This window comes from Cydia fagiglandana, chromosome 6 (assembly GCF_963556715.1).
Source record: "Cydia fagiglandana chromosome 6, ilCydFagi1.1, whole genome shotgun sequence".
Taxonomy (NCBI): Eukaryota; Metazoa; Arthropoda; class Insecta; order Lepidoptera; family Tortricidae; genus Cydia; species Cydia fagiglandana.
Genome location: NC_085937.1, coordinates 2,707,902 through 2,727,685, shown reverse-complemented (window position 1 = coordinate 2,727,685; position 19,784 = coordinate 2,707,902). Strand labels below are relative to the sequence as shown.

Here is a 19,784-nt window from a genome sequence, read left to right as displayed (position 1 = left end):
TATTGATTCATCGGTCATATTAACATGGCGCTATAGGCTTAGGTTGTAAGTAAGACTCTAATAACACTATAAGATGTACTAAGGTATTGAATAACGCCCGTCTGCGACTACATGATCTATAAAAGTGACTCATAACTTCTCTTTTCGACTGTAAGTGAGACAAGAGAGTTAAGAAGCGATTGCTAGTAACGGAGCTATAAAAGAGTTTTTATCGCCTGTTTAGAACCTTAAGTGAAAATTGCAGCTGCTTATTACTCATATAGATGTTAAGGTGGTAGAATTCACTTTGAGCTATAACACTAGCTGCTTAAGATCCATTATAGCGGCCAAAACGGCTACTGTGGATCTTAAAGCTATACATGGACCTCTTAAAGACCTTGATGTCACCAGAGCCTGTAAGCATAGAGTATATAGCTATTCTACAGCCGTTATATGTCTTTAGGTGATAAAATAAGTGCTAAGTGTCGCCTAATTGTTTGTTGGGCTGCGGCAATTAATGTAAAGTGTAACTAATTAATCATACTTTGAATCAGGTCTTTCGGCCCAGTTCGCAATCTGGTCAGCGCGCTGACCAGATCGGTTCAAGCGTGAAGAAGTAACAGAAACACATCCCAGCAAACATTTTAAGTATTTTTTCCTAGGCTCGAAGAAGATTTTACCAATTTAAGTGAAAATGACGTCCTAAGTCACCAATTATTTTACGTATTGTACACTTTTACTTCCAAGTCAAAATATAGGGATAATAAAACGTAAATTTCACTTCATAAATATACCATGAAGTCAGGGACTTAGGGGTTGAAAATAAGGCAAAATATTAGGTAAAATTAACCTTAAACCCTGACCAATAGGTCAAATCTACTAATAAGGTATTTTAGGTGTATTTACGACGTAATTATTACTTATACGGGGACTATGAAGTCACGGACTTAATGGTTGAAAATAAGTCGTATTACTAGGTAAAATTAACTTCGTACCCTGACCAATAGGTCAAATATACTAATAAGGCCTTTTAGGTGTATATGCGACGTAATTATTTCTTATACGGAGACCATGAAGTCAGGGACTTAATGGTTGAAAATCTGTCGAAATATTAGGTAATATTAACTTCGAACCCTGACCAATAGGTAAAATGTACTAATAAGGCATTTTAGGTGTATATGCGACGTAATTATTTCTTATACGGGGACCATGAAGTCAGGGACTTAATGGTTGAAAATAAGTCGAAATATTAGGTAAAATTAACTGCAAAGTCTGACCAATAGGTCAAATGTACTAATAAGACATTTTAGGTGTATTTGCGACGTAATTATTTCTTATACGGAGACCTTTAGGTCGTCGATTTTATGTCGATTTAGCTACTAATTTTAGGTAAATGTTACTTAAAATAGATACCAAATTGCGACCATATAGTTAAAATCACTTGTAAAGTACCATCAGTGGCCCATTTTATAAAGCTACAAGTTACAATTTACAAGCGGAAGTCTCTTTCTAACCCTATGTTTTAGAACGAGACTTCCGCTTGTAAATTGTAACTTGTAGCTTTATAAAATAGGCCACAGGTTGTGCCGCCATTTTCTTTCATTATAACGAGATGCTAAATATGAAATTGCATAATTTAAGTTGTTATATCTTGAATGGTGCCATCGCACGGTACTTCATTGTGCTAATATTCAAAATGAAACAATATTTTTGATCAAGTCAATACACTCACACACACAAATATTCAATTACAACACTCAATTACAAGCAAATATATGCATTTTGATTTTATAAAATGTTGAAAACTTAAATATTTCAAAAGCCCATCGATAGTTTTGTATGTAAACCTAACATACTGCACGAAAAAATTTTCTGTGCACTAGATTTCATCGTTCTTCATCAGTGTAATCGGCCTAAATTATTTTACATGACTTAGTGGCCGCCATTATCATTACACAACTTTATTAGTTGTTTTCTTGTTAGACATTTTGTTTCTGAGTGAAAAGAATATATAAGCGTAATGTTTGTGTCTCTTTTTCTCTTCATCGCGTCTCATCTAAATATTTCCTCGCAGAGTAATTATATGGATAAAAATATGTCGCCATCACGTCTAAAGGTGGTAAAGAATACCAAATTAGTACATTTTCACTACGCGGCACGTCGTGGCGACGTCGAATCCACGTCGGAAACATGACCTAGTGTTGACCTAATGGTTGTAATCACTAATTTACCGTCAATAAATACGTCGCCGGCACGTGCGTTTTTTCCCCATTTATGTCGACTCGACGTGCCCACGACGTCGATTCGACGTGCCTCAATTTGGTCTCCTAAATTGTGCGACCTAAAATAGGTGCCTTTTTCGGAATATCGACCAAAAATGTTTGCTGGGATATAGTTCCTTTTTTTAGTATTAGAAGGAACTTGCAAGAAGGTAAGCGATCTTGACATGTCTTTTAATTGATAGTCTGTTTGAGATCCTGAAAACGGTGAAAAATAAAGATACTACTCCTAAAAATATGTGTGATACCTCATTAGATTCGTCATGGTGTCTAGGAAAATGTATTCGAAGCGTGTATTAGCACGCAAAAAATATCAAAAGTTATAAACAAAAAAAGGGAGGAAAAAGTAATTATTTTTTATTTCCCCAATATCTCAAAAAGTAATAATATTTAAGAAACCAAAATTAATATTATGAAAGAAGAGAATATTTCCAATCAAACATTCCATACTTGCAGAACTGTATGTATGTATAATTCGTATTTACCGAAACTGCACTCACCCACGCTAGCGGTCGCCCTGATGATCAGTGGCAGGGCAAATAAAACTAAATCAGATTATATTATATTATTTTGTTTAATGTAATGTAGGTCACATTTGAGACATTTTTTTTATTTGGTAAACTCTATAATTGTTACATATTTGCTGTGACTTAGTTTTCAAAAGTGTTTTTCAACGTCATAATCAGTCATAATCGTGTAGTCTTATGGTAACATTCCATTTCTAACCGCAGCTGCACTACCGGTACTGAACGCGTCGCTGTCATTGTCAAATTCCAGAGTAGAAATGAACAGTAATGCAGCTGCGGTTAGAAATGGAATGTTACCATTACTCTAATGCTAAAAAAACGAGGTATAGGTACCTAATGTGTAATGACGCCAAAAGGTACATACATGTCGTCAATGAGATACAATTTGCATACAAAACTTTGTACTTGCATTTGTATAATGTCTTGCATTTAACTATATAATGTTTGACAATAGTTTAGCATAGCTTTACATAAATCATGTTGCTATAGTACGTCAACAACAGAGCTATGAATACAGGCAAAGTGCCAAAAATATGTATACACGACCTTAATGTACAGGCAATAAAGTACTGTATACATATTTTTGACACTTTGCCTGTATTCATAGCTCTGTTGTTGACTGTACGTCGTGGTAAGGGCATAGATCAGTCAGACGAATCATTAACCTTTTAACCGCCAGCAATTTTTGATCGAGCGTGCTCGTGTCGCCACCGACAGTAATTGTACCACGCAGAGTAAGGTTGGCATAGTTACGGGAGTTATAAATGTGCTGTAAAAACCAAATCAGATCGTTGTCTTATTTATCAGACTGTGGCGAAATGAGCTGGATATGTAATGTCTTATATATCAGACTCTGGCGGTTAAAGGGTTAAAACTATTGACAATAGTACCTATGTACCTACCCACAGTCGGCAGGATAAGTAGTAGAAAGAACCGTAAAAAAATGTTCTTTATTGTGCACACTGGGCAGGACGAGGTTAAAATAGTTAAAATTATCAACTCATGACTCTAATGATGAGACATGACTCTTTTACGAATATTGTTCCTCGTATAATGGGGTCAGAGGTCAGAGCCGTCATTACAGATTTTGTATGTAGTGAGTGAGAAGTGTGACTGTGTGTACGTTTCCCCCCCTTACGCTTCCGTTTCGCTTGCGCTTCCTCCCTTCCGACGTGTCGGAAGCCGGTGTTGCTATACTCTGTATCTTTAGGTATTTAAATAAATGTAAACAAACAATTTGAACATTTCCGGGTAGTATTAACATTTATTGGTTAACCAACCAAATACGAAACCGCCTGGATCTGTCAATGAATGACCTGACTTTAACCTACATTATTTGATCATGTAATATTTTCATCTACCCTCAGCTGGCATTAGGAGCCATTTGAGATTTATAGAAGCGACTAGGTGTCATTAGCAAAAGTTGGATTGGCAACCCCAAAATCCCCCGTATCCTGCATCTTATCATACGGCAGCATCATCGGGTCCGTAGGGGGCATTTGCACCGTAGCCGCCAACACGGGACCCCTTCTCCCCTCCTTTAATAACAGTATTTTGACCAGCGCCCGCTCCCCCCCTTGACCGGTAACGGAGCGGAAGAAAATGTCCGGGTTCAGTTCACTGTCGAATACTTCTTCGACTTTAGTTGGGAAGCGGAGTTTGCTGTGTGGTGCGAGGAGCGGTACCTGGAAACAGTTTATTTGTGACGTTCAACTGAAAAAAGTACCTTATGGCGGCTGGTGCTTACGTCACATAGCACCACATTATTATTCAGCGGCGTTAATAATAACGTAAGCGCCAACGGCCATAAGATTAAGGTACCTTTACCCGTGGGACGACATTTAATAAGGGCGCCCGCTAAAGATACTGTATTTGAGTTCATATCTTTGAAAACATTAGCTAATGGCGTCCAAAATCTGGTTGCAAATTCACTATAATTTGTTCATAAGTATATACAAGATTGTGTTTGAAAATGCATATATAATTACAATAACATTTTAACTAAACAGTAAACACAAAACTATCACATTACGTATAACACAAGCGTTTCTTTTTTAGATAATTATAAGATTAACATTTTAAGCACAAGGATGGTATTCCACCTATCCAATTTCTTTGTCCAATGTGCATTGCGTCTCATTCCCTTATTATACAAAATGTAAATAAAACGCAAATACACATTGGATCAAGAAATTGGACAGGTGGAATATCACCCTAAGCAAAGTTAAGAACGATCACCTTTATGTGTGGCTGCGACACCTTATAGTTGGAGGTGTGCACGTGGAACAGTATGGAGAGGCCGACCACGGCCTTCTCGCTCGTGTTCTCAACTTGCAGCGTCACGCGGAACACTGGGCCTAGCCCTTCCACCTGTGAATAATTTTATGGATTAAGTTTAAGGAAGATTGGAAATAAATATATTAGGCCTAAGTGAGACTAAATTAGTTGACAGCGGAAATATATGTAGAGACGAATTTACACTTTATTACACCGGGAACCCACAAATTCTGAAATCTAATTATCATGGAGTGGGTTTTTTGGTGAGGAATGAATTAAAAAAATACATATCTAATATAATCCATTTCTCGAACAGATGCATGTTGCTTAAAATTAATGCCCAACCATTTAATATAAATATAATACAACTTTACGCGCCTACAGCCGATAGCGAAGAACAAGAAATAGAAGAATTTTATGACGAAGTTAGCAAAGTAATAGAATCAGTAAAATCGCAAGAAGTTATTATAGTGATGGGAGATTTAAATGCCAAAATTGGTGAAGGCGAAGTAGGAAAAATTGTCGGGAAGTTTGGACTTGGTACAAGAAACGAAAGGGGAGAAAGACTTATTGACTTTTGCACTGAACATAATTTGGTAATTACGAATACTTGGTTTCAACATCCGCCTCGGAGACTCTATACATGGCGATCACCTGCCGATAAACCATCCCATATAGTCAGAAACCAAATAGATTATATAATGATAAATGATAGATTTAAAAACTCTATTGTTAATGTAAAAACGTATCCGGGAGCAGATATGAAATCAGACCATAACCCTCTTGTCGCTAATGTTAAAATCAAATTAAAAAAGCTAAAAGCAAAGAACACCCTAATTCCAAAAGTAGATATAGACCGCCTTAAGGATGATAGTATTAAAAGAACAGTTAGCGTAAAGCTTAATAACTGCATTAACCCAATATGTCAAAGTGGAAAGGACCCTAAAACTATATGTTCAATGCTGGCTGTAAAAATAAAAGAAATTACAGTAGAACACCTTGCTCCAAAACATAACATAAAGCACCATGAATGGATGACAGATGAGTTAATGCAGCTGATGGACCAACGCCGGCTTTATAAAAACTCAGATCCTGTTAAATATAAAAACATAGATAAACTTATTGAACATAAAATTCACGCTGCTAAAACACAATGGTTAATAAATAAATGTACAGAAATAGAAGAACTACAAAGAAAACATGACAGCTACAATTTGCACAAAAGAGTAAAAGAATTTACAGGCAGAAATAAGAAACGTATACCTAATGTGTTAGTGAACAAGAACAATAAACTAGTAACTGATGAGGAAGAAGCATGCGAGGTGTGGGAAGAATATGTGCAGAATCTATTCAAAGATGACCAACGAGAGGGTACATGGACAAGGGAAGACAATATGGAAGGACCTCCTATACTTAAGTCTGAACTTATAACCGCTCTAAAACGTATGAAACTTAAAAAGGCAGTGGGTCCGGATGGAATAATAGTGGAAATTCTAAAACTCATGCACGAATATAATATAGAAGAGATTAATAATTTGTTTAACAAGTTGTATAATTCTGACGACGTGCTGCCTGAAGACTGGCTAGTCTCATTATTCACACCTTTACCAAAGAAAGCTAATGCGAGATCCTGCGGTGACCACAGAATGATCAGTGTAACGAGTCACTTCCTTAAGTGGTTTTTGAAAATACTGCATGGCAGAGTATATAGAAAAATTGAAGAGAATATAAGTGAAACACAGTTTGGTTTTAGAGCAGGCCTTGGTACTAGGGATGCTTTAGTAGCTGTAGTAAACCTAGTTCAGAGATGCATAGACGTGCAGAGGGACGTCCATATGTGTTTTATAGACTTTGAAAAAGCCTTCGATAACGTACAACACAATAAATTATTCCAAATTCTAAAATCGATTGGATGGGATGGGAAAGATATACAATTTATTAAAAACCTATATTATAATCAAAAAGCAAAGATAAGAGTAAACAATAACATATCAAAAGAAGTAAAGATAGAAAAAGGTGTGAGACAGGGATGCATTATCTCACCCTGTTTATTTAACATTTACTCTGAGACTATTTTCAAATTGGCACTCGAGGATCTCGACGTAGGCATTCGTGTGAACGGTAAGCTTATAAATAACATACGCTATGCCGATGATACTGTTCTTCTGGCTGAAAACCTCGATGACCTTCAATTAATGCTTGAAAAATTGAATGATGCACTTCAACAGTATGGTCTAAAAATTAACACTAAATAGACAAAACACATGGTCGTTAGTAAAACAAGTGCACAAACTCCCCCCTTAAAACTAGGTTCACATAGTCTGGAAAGAGTTAGTAAATACAAATACCTCGGCTGCTGGCTTAATGAAACGTGGGATCCTGAGCAGGAAGTTAAAACTAGAATTGGTATAGCCAGGAGTGCCTTTCAAAATATGAAGAAACTGTTGACCAACAGGAAGATTAATTTAAACTTAAGGTGGCGAATGGTGAAATGCTATATTCTTCCAATCCTCGTGTATGGCTCCGAAAGCTGGACGCTAAGGAAAAATTTGATAAGTAAATTACAGGCTTTCGAAATGTGGATCTATCGTAGAATGCTTAAGATAAAATGGACCGATAAAGTTAGTAAGGAAAGAGTCATGTTATTAATGAAGAAAAAGGTGGAAGTCGTAACAACTATTAAAGACAGGAAAGCTAAATATTTCGGACATATATATAGAAACTCAAAATATGACTTATTAAAACTAATTATCGAAGGGAAGATTGAAGGGAAACGAGGACGTGGGAGAAGGAGAATATCATGGACACGGAACATAAGAGACTGGTTGGACGTGGGCAGTACAGAAAAACTAATTCGCATGACTTCAGATAGAATGGCATATAGACATAAGGTCGCCAACCTCCGGGATGGAGAAGGCACTTAAAGAAAGAAGAAGTTTAAGGAGCTGGCATGAAATGAATTGTAGGGGGCAGCACAAGAGCGGATGTTTATTAGCGAGAAATGTAAATAGCAAACTTAAGTTTCTAATTTACGCCACAAGTGAAATCACGTTCATGTCACCTTTTTTTTAAGTCTATCCGATTTAGCCGCAGGCGACTCATCTCTAAATAGTTGAAACTGTGTATACCTAAAAATAATATATGGAAGAGGTCAAAAGGATACTTCTTGTTGGTATTAACCTCAGCAGCAAGCCGGATGGGTTCTAGGGCGCCAACGCCTACGGAATTATCGCTCTTCTGATGCGCCTCTAGTAGAGTTTTCGCCGCTGCAAGCCGCAGGCGACTCATCTCTTGTTGGAACGATACGTGCATACCTGAAATAAGTTTATGGCAAAAATTTCATTGTTGGTACAGTCAACTGTAAAATAAACCCCACACTAACAAAATAACTAACAAGGCAAGTTAAAGCTTGTAAAAATAAAAGTGATAGATAGATATAGGATTTTTGAGGAAAAAATAAAGTCTAAATGAAGTACCTACGGTAATTAAAATTAATACTTTTCGTTCACAGTGTTATGCCTGCGAAAATGCTGGCAAAAGATACTTAATCTAAACATAAATTTATGTGATGTGGCTCTTTAACTACATCAGGCGTACAAACTACAAAATTAACTCTTCATCATCTTCCTCGCGTTATCCCGGCATTTTGCCACGGCTCATGGGAGCCTGGGGTCCGCTTGACAACTAATCCCAAGAATTAGCGTAGGCACTAGTTTTTACGAAAGCGACTTGACTTTGGAAGGTCAGATGGTACCTTCAAACACAGAGAGTAAACTAGGCATTAGTGTGATTAGTCCGGTTTCTTCACGATGTTTTCCTTCATATCACCGAAAAGCGACTGGTAAATATCAAATGATATTTCGTACATAAGTACATTCCGAAAATCTCATTGGTACGAACCCGGATTCGAACCCCCGACCTCCAGAGTAAACGTCACACGCTCTTACTGCTGGGCCACCAGCGCTCTCTAACTCAACAAAATTAACTCTTAATAAAAAACAATTTCAAACCTTACCAACAGCGTTTTCTCTTTCTCTCACACTCTGTTCTAGAAATAACTTAGACTTCTTGGGTATGAGCCACGGCTTCCCAGCGCTGGGCGCGGAGGATTCTATGCCCACGCCATGCGCGTTGAAATCTGCTGTCCTCTTCAGGATTTTTAGCATTAGATGGCCGCCTGCAAAAGAATTTTTTTTTTTAAGTAGACTCCATTTATGAAAGTTACATATAGATTTTAATTAACAACACGTTTTTTTATTCCATTTGTTGAGGTAAATAGTCATTAAAATCTATTTTTACCGACTAAAAATACTTATTATTGGTTTATACTTATTATCTTAAAAATATATCTTTAAGCTGGGGTGACTTTGAAATGCAGGGGCGACATTGGAAATTCAGTTTCCCCCATGACGCATGACTCAATCACAGACTAAATCAAACTAACCTGTTTTTTTTGCCCAAGCATTTGGTAGCAACAGTGAATGTATGTAATGTTGCTACCAAGCATTTGGTAGCAACAGCATTTGGTAGCAACCCTTTTCCTGCTCCACATTAACGACATGCTGCAACCCAGCATTGTAGGTTATGCAGATGACAGTACGGTTGTTGAGAGATATTTGGCTAGTGCAGGGGACAGCAGGGAGGATATACGTTCACAGAGAGAGGCCATGGTTGAGCGAATGAACTTGACCCTTAGTCTCGTTTCCCAGTGGGGTGATGACAATCTGGTCACGTTCAATGCCTCCAAAACGCAGGCGTGTCTATTTTCCGCTAAACGGAGTCCATTCGACCTGACTCCTTCTTTCCGGGGTGCATCTGTACCTATTGCCGACAGCCTGGAACTCCTCGGCATGGAGCTGAGTTCAGTCCTCGGCTTCGGCAGCTTCATTGAGTCTAAAGCACAAACTGCGGCCAGAAAGCTGGGCGTCCTAAATAAGGTGAAGCGATACTTCACACCTGGACAGCTTCTAACACTTTACAAAGCTCAAGTCCGGTCGTGTATGGAGTATTGCAGCCACCTGTGGGATGGCTCAGCTAAATACCAACTCGCCGCTTTGGACTCAGTGGAGCGCAGAGCCAGGAGGATGATTGGCGACAAGAAGCTAACGGCTAAGCTTCAGACTTTGGCCCATCGGCGGAAAGTCGCCAGCCTGTCGGTATTCTACAGGTTGCACTTCGGGGAGTGTGCCCAAGAGCTACACGAGCTCATTCCACCGTCCCCATTCTACCATCGGACTTTTAGACGCACGGCCGGTTTCCATCCTTACTTGGTAGATATTCCGCCAATTCGCACTAAGCGCTTTGCTTCTACTTTCCTTATGCGCACTGCCAAGAAATGGAATTCCTTGCCGGCGTCTATATTTCCGTGCTCTTATAACCCGGCAACCTTCAAATCAAGAGTGAACAGGCACCTTCTGGGCGAGCTCGCTCCATCGTAGGCCACGTCTACGCCTCGGCTAGTCTGTGGCCATGAGTAAACCCATGCATAATAAAAAAAAAAAAAAAAAAATGTTCTTGAGTGAGTTAGCACAGTATATATTTTTAGCTAGATTTATAATCCCTACTTATATACATGCGAAAGTCACTATGTCTGTCTGTTACCACTTCACACTTAAACCCGATTTCTATGACATTTGGTACGGAACTAGTTTGAGGCCCGGCGAACGACAAATGATAGTTTTTAACAATCATAATCATCACAAGCTAGTATTAAATACGTACTTCCTGTAACAATAATGAAGACGTGCTCCTCTTGCCCAAGCTGACCAAACTTCAGGACTGACGCCACGTCTGAAAACAGCAAAAAGTCAACACTTATGATCTTAAAAGAGTAAAAAATTATTAATTATAATTGGGGTAAATTCGAAATTCCAGTTAATTTTGAAAATAATAAATATATGCTAAACCAGAAGCATTTTCTATACTGATATAGCAACAGTAAGCACGATGCCTTGGTAAACGTTGCAGTAGCGTATATTAGTAATTTTCAAAATTACTCCGTTTATAAGTTACCCTAATGCACCACATAGTTTTGCATTAATATTATTACCTCTAACAAAAATAGTATCCCTTCGTGCCTTCCCATCATACAGATGAACGTGGCCAGACGCAAGCGACACAGCTATCAAAGTAGCCCCGAGGTGTGATATCGCCACTAAAGACATGGCTATCGGCCGATGCTCCAGGTTTAGAGACCACTGCTTTTTGCCCTGAAAGTATGTGGCTCATTTAAACGAACAAATATTTAATTTTACGGTTTTTTAGAGCTAGAGAGAAGATATAACAAATCGTGACATTAAAAATACGAAGTATTAGTCAGATCATGCTAAGTTTCAATGCGAACGTCCAATAGATAGAAATATGTATGCATTCTTACTGCCAAGTTTGTGCAAAGTGAGCGTGGTCCGACTCTAAGAACGAAAGAGTTTTCATTCTGGGCTTTCTGGACATATCTATGGATAGCCACCAGTGGCGGCGTGTCCATAAAAGCCGGTTCCCACCGGCTTGCCTGTTTTTGGACGTTTGAGCAAAGTTGTAAAGGAAATATGTAAGCCCAATTAGCCCCGGCTTGCCTATGGATATGTTTGACGCGCCGCAACTGATAAGTACCTATTTATTTTCGGAGCTTGGTATTTTTAAATAAGACCTCAGCGATCCAATAATTCCCATTTATCGGCGAATATAACCATTATGCTAATACATATCCAAATTCAAGATTTGATCACAATTGCCCCAGTGCCCAAATTACCCCATTTATCACATACCTTCTTGCTATAGCAGGTGAGCGTATTATCGGCGCATATAGCGATTACACTGCTGTCTGCCGGCATCACTTCAATGGCAATAATATGTTCCTCCGTGTTGAATAAAATCTTTGCTTCATTCCAACCCCTCTTTAGTAGACACACTGATTTCTCTCTGAAATGAAATGGTCATTTAGTTTGATTTTGTTTTGTATTAAGCTTCTGCTAAAAAAAAGAATGAAATGACTACGCGTCTTCCTAAACTAAAGCATATAGAGCTTACTCTTGAGCGATGTAAAGATTTATCGTAAGTAGGACGAATAAGTATTGGGTTTATACCTTAGGGAGTTATAGAGCGACTGGTCAGTCACGAGTTCGAACCTCGCTTGACGCGATGAATTTTCATTTTTACAAAGAAAGATCTGAACGAGCTCGGTGCCGTCGATTGGACAGAAACGGCGCTAGACAGAGAAGCAAGGCGTTCCTTAGTGTCAGAGGCCAAGATCCACTTCGGGTCGCTGCGCCACGGCAGTAAGTAAGTAAATAAGTCATTAATTTACAGGTTTTAGTGGTCTTCCTATTCGCGAATAGGAATTAAATTCTACCTATAATTGAATTAAATACGTTTTAAAAGTATTTGGGAGCAATCCAGCAGAGTAACAACCGCCTAATCAAAGCTTTAGGGCTTATTTAGACGATGCGAGATCCGCATACGAGTTTCATTACATTGCGGTTTTTGATCGGTCGGTTGAATTGGACGTAACCGACAGTCCGCATGTAACTAAAATCGCCTGCGAGTTCGCGCGCCGTCTAAATCAGCTCTTAGTTTTATTGTGTTGTGTTCAGTGAGCATATATTAACTATAAACCAGGGGTCTCCAAAATTTTTTACCAGAGGGCCATATGGGGTCGTCCATTAATTACATCACACATTTAGGGGGAGGGAGGGGGTCAAGAAAATGTGACATATTGTGACATGGGGGAGGGGGGAGACACAAACTTTGTGACGTCACTTTAACTTCATCAGTAACCGAAAATTTATTTAAATTATTTTATTCGGTGTACATTTAAATAACAAGTTTTTAAAACGATAATCGTTTTTATTCGTTTAATTTTCTTTCCTCAGCAGTTTTGGGTTATAAAATTACTAATATTTATATCGTCAAAAATATTTTGATAAAATATTAATAATACTTACCTACGTACTTACTTAATTCGATTTGGCGATTTCGTAGAAAAAATGTGACGTCACACTAGGGGGGGGAGGGGTTTGCCAAATGTGACCAAGTGTGACAAGGAGGGGGGGAGGGGTAAAAAAACCTAGAAATTCGTGTGACGTAATTAATGGATGACCCCTATTGTGCCTCAGAACTTACGGGCCGGGGTTTGGAGAGCCCTGATATAAACGATAAATTGTGCACGGTGCATTTAATAGCCATAGCCTTTCACCTCGTCGCCACGGTAATTCTATAGTCTACGCTGTACAGTCCCGTTGCTACCATTTGATAAGGCGTTTTCCTCATATTACACAGCTTGGCCTGCATTAACGAATAAAAAGTTAAAATCATAGAGGTACAATAAGGTAAAAGTACGCTCCACCGAACGCTCAATATCCGTTCGTATCACCGAATTTCTTCTATTTTAGGCTATAAGTCGATTATTTACAGCTGATATTTACTTGCGTATTTTTTTTCCACGAGTTAAATACCTATCCCTTCAACTATACCTCAGAGTCGGCCAATTTGTCCCGCAGTTGGGACGTGGCAACTGATCGAAACGGATCGTTGCTCCCGATTGCCACTTTGTATGGGCAACCTTAAAGAAATCGGTAAGAAGTTGCGTATATTTCTTAAGGTCATAAAACCTTTTAAATTTATTTCTGTGTTTCAAAGTATGGTTTTTCAGTGTGACTACTTAATTAGTTTGTGTATTTTAGTAAATTTAATTAATTTAGTGCAGTCATATTATCAGAAATTAAGCTTAATGTGAGTTCGGTGATGAGTACACCGACAATTTGATTGGAAGGTATTATCGAACAGCGTCCGAAATCAGGGAAAGCGTATGTTTTTGAAATTATTTTTTTAATGGTTGATTACGAACTATTTAGATTAACTACCTAATTTCACAAATAACTTAATGTATTTGTAATTTTATGAGCAATTGCCGAACAACAATAACCTATATAGATTATTATAAAACTGCGTTTGAAATGTTCATGTTTTACGACTTTTTGGCATCAAAATAAGGTTTTTGGCAAGACTATTATCAAACAATAATTTTAGATATTTTACGTCAGTATTAACAAGAACTTTATACATGTACGGTTTTGTAATGGATTCAAGTATTAAATTTAATGATAGATTTGTAGTTATACCACATTGATTACGATTAAAATACTATTTTCAAAATCCGTTCGCGAAATAGGTTCCACATATTTTCCATGTTTCGTGAATGGTACCCATGGTCTCTGCTACCGAACTCATGTTTGCGTTGGCCATGTTTCTATTCGACGTTCATGAGAATATCATCCTTATTACGATAACGGCTAGGTCCATATTTATATGTTTATTTTTTGTGACCATTATTTCAATGCCAGCGCTTTTCAAACTTTAGACATACTTATTGGACGCCTGATAATAGTCTTGGAACGTGGACAAAAAAACTGAATAGGATAATAAAAATAATGAAGCATGATGTTCAAAAATTTTTTTAGATTCCTCTCGTCGTGGGCGATTGTGATTTTTTAAACTTTTATCTTTTGTTATGAAATTCCGGGGTTCACATACAGGGTAGCTAAAAATTAACTACATTCCCATTCCCAGGGAGGTTTTGGGATTATACTGAGCAACTTTTACTATGAGACCAACTCCGCAATCGTGAAAAAAAATTTACCCTTCCATAGAAAATGGACCAGCCAAAATTTATGAAACAGCCAAATTATTTTATACATATGCGTACTTGTTTTATAATTGTTGCGTACCTTACTTACTGACTTATTTTTCAAAAGAATTATTTCAATAAAAAAGACACGTCAAGATCGCTTACCATCTTTATAATGCTAAAAAACGAAGCATAGTAGGGATTTAATAGTGAACTACTGAAGTTTGAGCACCACTCAACACCATATTTTCATACAATTATTTCCTAGTTCGGTAATGCGGGCTCCCTATTCGGTATAATGTGCAAATCACGTTTCTTAGTTCGGTAAACGGTACAAACAAGGAAATTGGAAGAAATGACTTTAAAAATGTTTTTAATACACGTCCAATCAATTCAGTAATTTATAGGTATGTTTAAATGAGGACAAATTTATCTATGTTTCTATTTTAGTATTGAACATATTCGTAAGAAAATATCAGAACGAATAAAAAAATTAAACGTAAGTCTAGGGCTTAAGCATTCGGTGAAGCGTACATTTACCTTAATATAGATATGAGTATGACACGGGGGAGGGGCCAAACGACCGAACGAGATGCACTTATGGAAATTTCAGTAGGAGTAGCAGAGAAAGCGGTATTATTGCTTGTCCTTGCCAGTGTCACATTCGCACTTTTGTTTGTTCCCTACCAAAAATTTAGTTTGGTTTATGGTGGGCAACAAATAACCCGACCGAATTACGTAGATTGTTTTTGGTATGTTGTTGTTGTGTTGTTATCGCTTTGCGTATGTTTTGTCCCTCACGGAGGCACGCGTATAGCTCATCTATGTAATACTAGGTCTATGGTTAAAATACATTTTTACTTTGGTTTATAATAATGTTATATGACTTATTTTAGGTTGCCCCAATTTCATTCACATACCTAAATACCTAAAGCAATATGTCAAATATTGAAAGATCTAAATAACGGTTTGTCTGACAAAAAAGAGTAGAAATTAAAAAGTGGTAATACTGTAGTGTCGTCCCTTTCAAATCAATCTATATAATATAAGAAAACGGGACGACACTACAGTGTTGCCACTTTTTAATTTCTACTCTTTTTTGCCAGACTTATATACAAACTAACGGCGTTGGGTATTAATAAACGTTTGTCAAATCTAACAAACCGTTGATAATCGTTTGTCCCTGTCAGTCATTTTGATATGTTTGTTAGAAAGAGACAAAATTTAGCAGAGGTTATGAATAAGGGTGCGTACCTAATGAATAGCTTAAAAGTAATTTTGAATAAAGCCTTTTTACCTGTGACAACTGATTAAACATCTGCGACTCCAGCACGAAAACATCTCCATCTTCTGTCCCAACAACCATACAGGACGCCGCATGCTTGTCCACCGAAGCCAGCTTGAAAAATGGAAAGAAATAAGTTTTTGTCAAAAAACACATTTTTGATACGAGCTTTTATATAAATAAAAATATATATTTTTTAAACAACTATGATACATACATGATATATTTAGATAAAATTACAAATAATACCTACATCATCGTATACAAGTGGTAAATTAAAATAAATATATTAAGCATATAAAACAAATTTAAAATTGAAACACACAGCTGACTCTACTTTCTTTTCATAGACAATGTCACATTTACTTTCACTTTTATAATATTAGTAGGGAAAACAAGTACCTTCATACTGGTAACACAAGTGATCTCCGGCAGCACCATTGCCGGCAGCTCCGGAGACTGTTCAAGATACTCCAACTGCTGGTCTGTGCTCATGCTGAGGAAGTTCTGCGACTGCTGGCTGAGGGTCTGCTCCGGGAAGTGTTTTAGACTGTCGGTGTAGGATTTGATGGAGGCGGGGTTCTGGTTGGCTGGGGTAAGGAGCTGGAAAAGTGTAGTTATAGTGTTAGAGGCGATTCAAATAAAGTTTGTTTAAAGTTTTTAGAAAATGTTACCCTTAGGAACAGTAGTACAGAAATGCTCTGTATTGAAAAATAAAAAAACCGGCCAAGTGCGAGTCGGACTCGCGCAGGAAGGCATCTACGGAACCCTATTACACAAAAAACGGCAAAAAAAACATGTTTTTGTATCATGGGAGGGCATACAAAAAACGTGATTTAAATATTTATTTAAACATTAAAGTTGTTTTATTTAAACATTTACATTGTAATATTGTAATAATCCTTTATTTCAGACAGTAGATTGCATTATTTTCTACAGTTCTTGCGTTTTTTTTCTGTCTGTGTGCCATTTATTGGCAAAAGGCCTCCTCCAACCTTCTCCATTCCTCTCTATCCTTGGCAACTCTCGTCCATGTGGTTCCTGCTGTGGCTTTGATGTCGTCCACCCATCTTCTAAATGGTCTACCTCTTTTCCTTTTCTTATGGCCTGTGAACCAGTTCATTATCGATTTCGACCATTTTTCTTTGCCTCTAATTGTATGTCCTGACCATTTCCATTTTAACTTTTTTATTGTTTTTGTGACATCTTTTGTTTTGGTGATCTTCTTTATGGATTTTATTCTTATTTTATCCGATAGTCTTTTCCCCAGCATACTTCTTTCCATGGAGTTTTGGCAAGTTTCTAGCTTTCTAATGTGTGTTTTAGTGAGAGCCCAGGTTTGGCAGCCGTAAGTAAGTATAGGAAGTATGCTGGTATCAAAGAGTTTCCGCTTGATAGTTACATTGATATCTTTATTTTTCATTATTTCCTTTAGGCTCCAATATGTCTTCCAAGCATTTCCAATACGTCTATCTATTTCTTTTGAGGTTAGACCTACCGGAGAGATTATCTGGCCTAAATAGATGTACTCGTTGACGTAATCAATTGGGTTATTATTGATGAGAATAGGTTTTTGCTTGTCGTTAGTCATAGCCTTGGTCTTTAGTGTGTTCATAACCAATCCCACCTTCCCACTTTCTCTAACTAGGTCATTCAGCATTATTTGCAATTCCTCACTTGATGATGAGAGTATGATCAGGTCATCCGCAAATCTCAAATGTGAAAGGTTTTCACCGTTAATAGATAGTCCACATTTCTCCCAGTCTAATTGGCGAAAGACTTCTTCTAGGACGGCTGTGAAGAGTTTCGGCGATAGTGGGTCCCCCTGACGTACGCCTCTTTCTATTCTGATCTCTTTGCCTTCCTGCTCTAGTTTTATTGTGGCCTTGCTGTTGTTGTAAATGTTTTTTAGTATTCTGATGTATTTATTTTCGATACCTTGGTTTTTGAGTGCCTGCCAGATATTCTCGTGCTCTATTGTATCGAAAGCTTTACTGTAATCCACGAAGCAGCAGTAGAATGTTATGTTGTATTCCTTGCCTTTTTCGAACAATTGTTTGATGACATGAATGTGGTCCACAGTCGAGTACCCGCTCCTGAAGCCCGCTTGCTCTCTTGGTTGACTTTCCTCTAGCTTATTGGTTATTCTTTGGAGTATAACTTTAGCGAAAATTTTATATATATTCGAGGATAGGCTTATAGGTCTATAATTGTTGATGTTATTTTTATCACCTTTTTTGTGTAGAAGTATTATAGATGATGTTGTCCATTGGCAAGGGATTATCTCTTTTTGTAAGATTTCATTGAAGAGGTGTTTTAGAATTGGTATTAGTAGATTTTTATTTAGGATGAGGAACTCGTTACTTATGCCATCTGATCCTGAAGCTGTTTCTGTTTTTTGAGTTTTTACAGCCTTTTCTATTTCTTTTCTAGACAGCAAAGTACCAGAAATACTATATGAAAACATTTACATACACTCACTTAAATATTTATTTTATTTTGTTTTTAGTATTGTTGTTAAAGCGGCAACAGAAATACATAATCAGTGAAAATTTCAACTGTCTATCACGGTTCATGAGTTACAGCCTGGTGATAGACAGACAGACAGATGGACAGCGGAGTCTTAGTAATAGGGTCCCGTTTTTACCCTTTTAGTATGGAACCCCTAAAAGGCCTCTGCTTGTATTATAAAATCCAATACAATATTTTATAAAAAGGGCCACCAGGCAACTTCTTTATAAACTTTTGGGAAATTTGGCCCTCCTATTTTTTCAAATTTTCTCTTTGTTAGTGTATGTTAGTGAAATTTTTGTGTGGCTATGAAAAACTAAGGAAAGAAAAATATTAACACACCAACCTGTTTCCAAACCTCAATCTCACTAGCATTAAGCTCGACACTAGGCAGATAGTACTTATAGAACAGCTTCATATTCCTATAAATGTAGATACAAGAGCTGAACGCGACGGCAATGACCGGGAGACTGCGGGGCACATTGTCGTTGGTGTACAGACTGATGACTGCTAGCGGCAGGTCCGGGAGCACCATGTCAGAGACTTGGGTAACGCCTTGGAAGATCTGAAATTTGGTGGAATATTGATTTGAACCTTTCTGAATTTTGCTACATATTTTGATAAAAAACCTGTTCAACTTAGTTGGTAGTAACAGTAAGACCTATTAAATATTCTTATTAGAAAATAAGAGACCAGCGTTATCTGAATAAGCATAAAAAAGGTAAATTTTTTGTAGTGTCTACATGTTTCAGCAACGCCCAAAAGTTTTTCTAAAGGAATTACTCACTTAGTTAACCTTAGCTTTGACTTTAAAAATGTTTATTACAATAGGAAAATAAAACTATATTTTTACAACAATCATAACTTAGGTTGGTATTCCATCTGTCAAATATCTTGGTCCAATGTGTATTGGCGTCTCACATTTTGCTTAATGAGAGAGTGAGACACAATGCCCATTCTACAAGGAAATTGGACAAGTGGAATACCACCCTTACCTTACCCTCAATTTGGGTCCATCCTCTTCCCTCCCCAAGTCGCCCATGAGCAACCTGTATTCGTTGTCATTGTGCAAATCCGCCAAGCACAAGTTGGACGGCAGCGCGTTTAGGTCCACTTCGTCCGTGCCCACTTCCACGTCCAACCAACGGGTCATGCTGCTCATGATTAAATAACTTATAAAAAGTTACAATTACGACGCAAAGTTTTCATGTTTACATGCCGTAACCATGGTGAGTGGAATGCAATGACAATTATTTTGACACTTTTTTTTGTGTGTTGCCATGTACTGTTGCAAAAAATCGTAG

General features: G+C 37.6%; 2 protein-coding genes across 2 annotated transcripts in view; both read right to left on the bottom strand.

Moving 5' to 3' along the window:
* The window catches only part of LOC134665001 (superoxide dismutase [Cu-Zn]-like), a 276,790-nt gene that overhangs the window by 93,519 nt on the left and 163,487 nt on the right, over nt 1–19,784 (bottom strand). The window lies entirely within an intron of this gene.
* On the bottom strand, nt 2,814–19,683 carry LOC134664961 (Bardet-Biedl syndrome 1 protein homolog). Its single transcript, XM_063521691.1, has 12 exons — nt 19,481–19,683; nt 18,827–19,045; nt 16,372–16,572; nt 15,982–16,083; nt 13,254–13,342; nt 11,827–11,980; nt 11,112–11,271; nt 10,784–10,852; nt 9,078–9,239; nt 8,243–8,376; nt 5,024–5,155; nt 2,814–4,470 (listed from the first exon to the last, which is right to left on the bottom strand). The coding sequence occupies exons 1-12, from the start codon at nt 19,640–19,642 to the stop codon at nt 4,189–4,191; spliced, it is 1,866 nt and encodes a 621-aa protein (XP_063377761.1). The 5' UTR covers nt 19,643–19,683; the 3' UTR covers nt 2,814–4,188.

Bases quoted from the DNA above. Each gene is read 5' to 3' on its own strand.
- LOC134664961 (XM_063521691.1), bottom strand. From the start codon at position 19,642: ATGAGCAGCATGACCCGTTGGTTGGACGTGGAAGTGGGCACGGACGAA. The intron at 8,377-9,077 runs GTAAGGTTTGAA...AACTTATTTCAG, and splicing joins AGAAAGAGAAAACGCTGTTG to GTATGCACGTATCGTTCCAA. The intron at 5,156-8,242 runs GTTAATACCAAC...AATTATTCACAG, and splicing joins CCATCCGGCTTGCTGCTGAG to GTGGAAGGGCTAGGCCCAGT.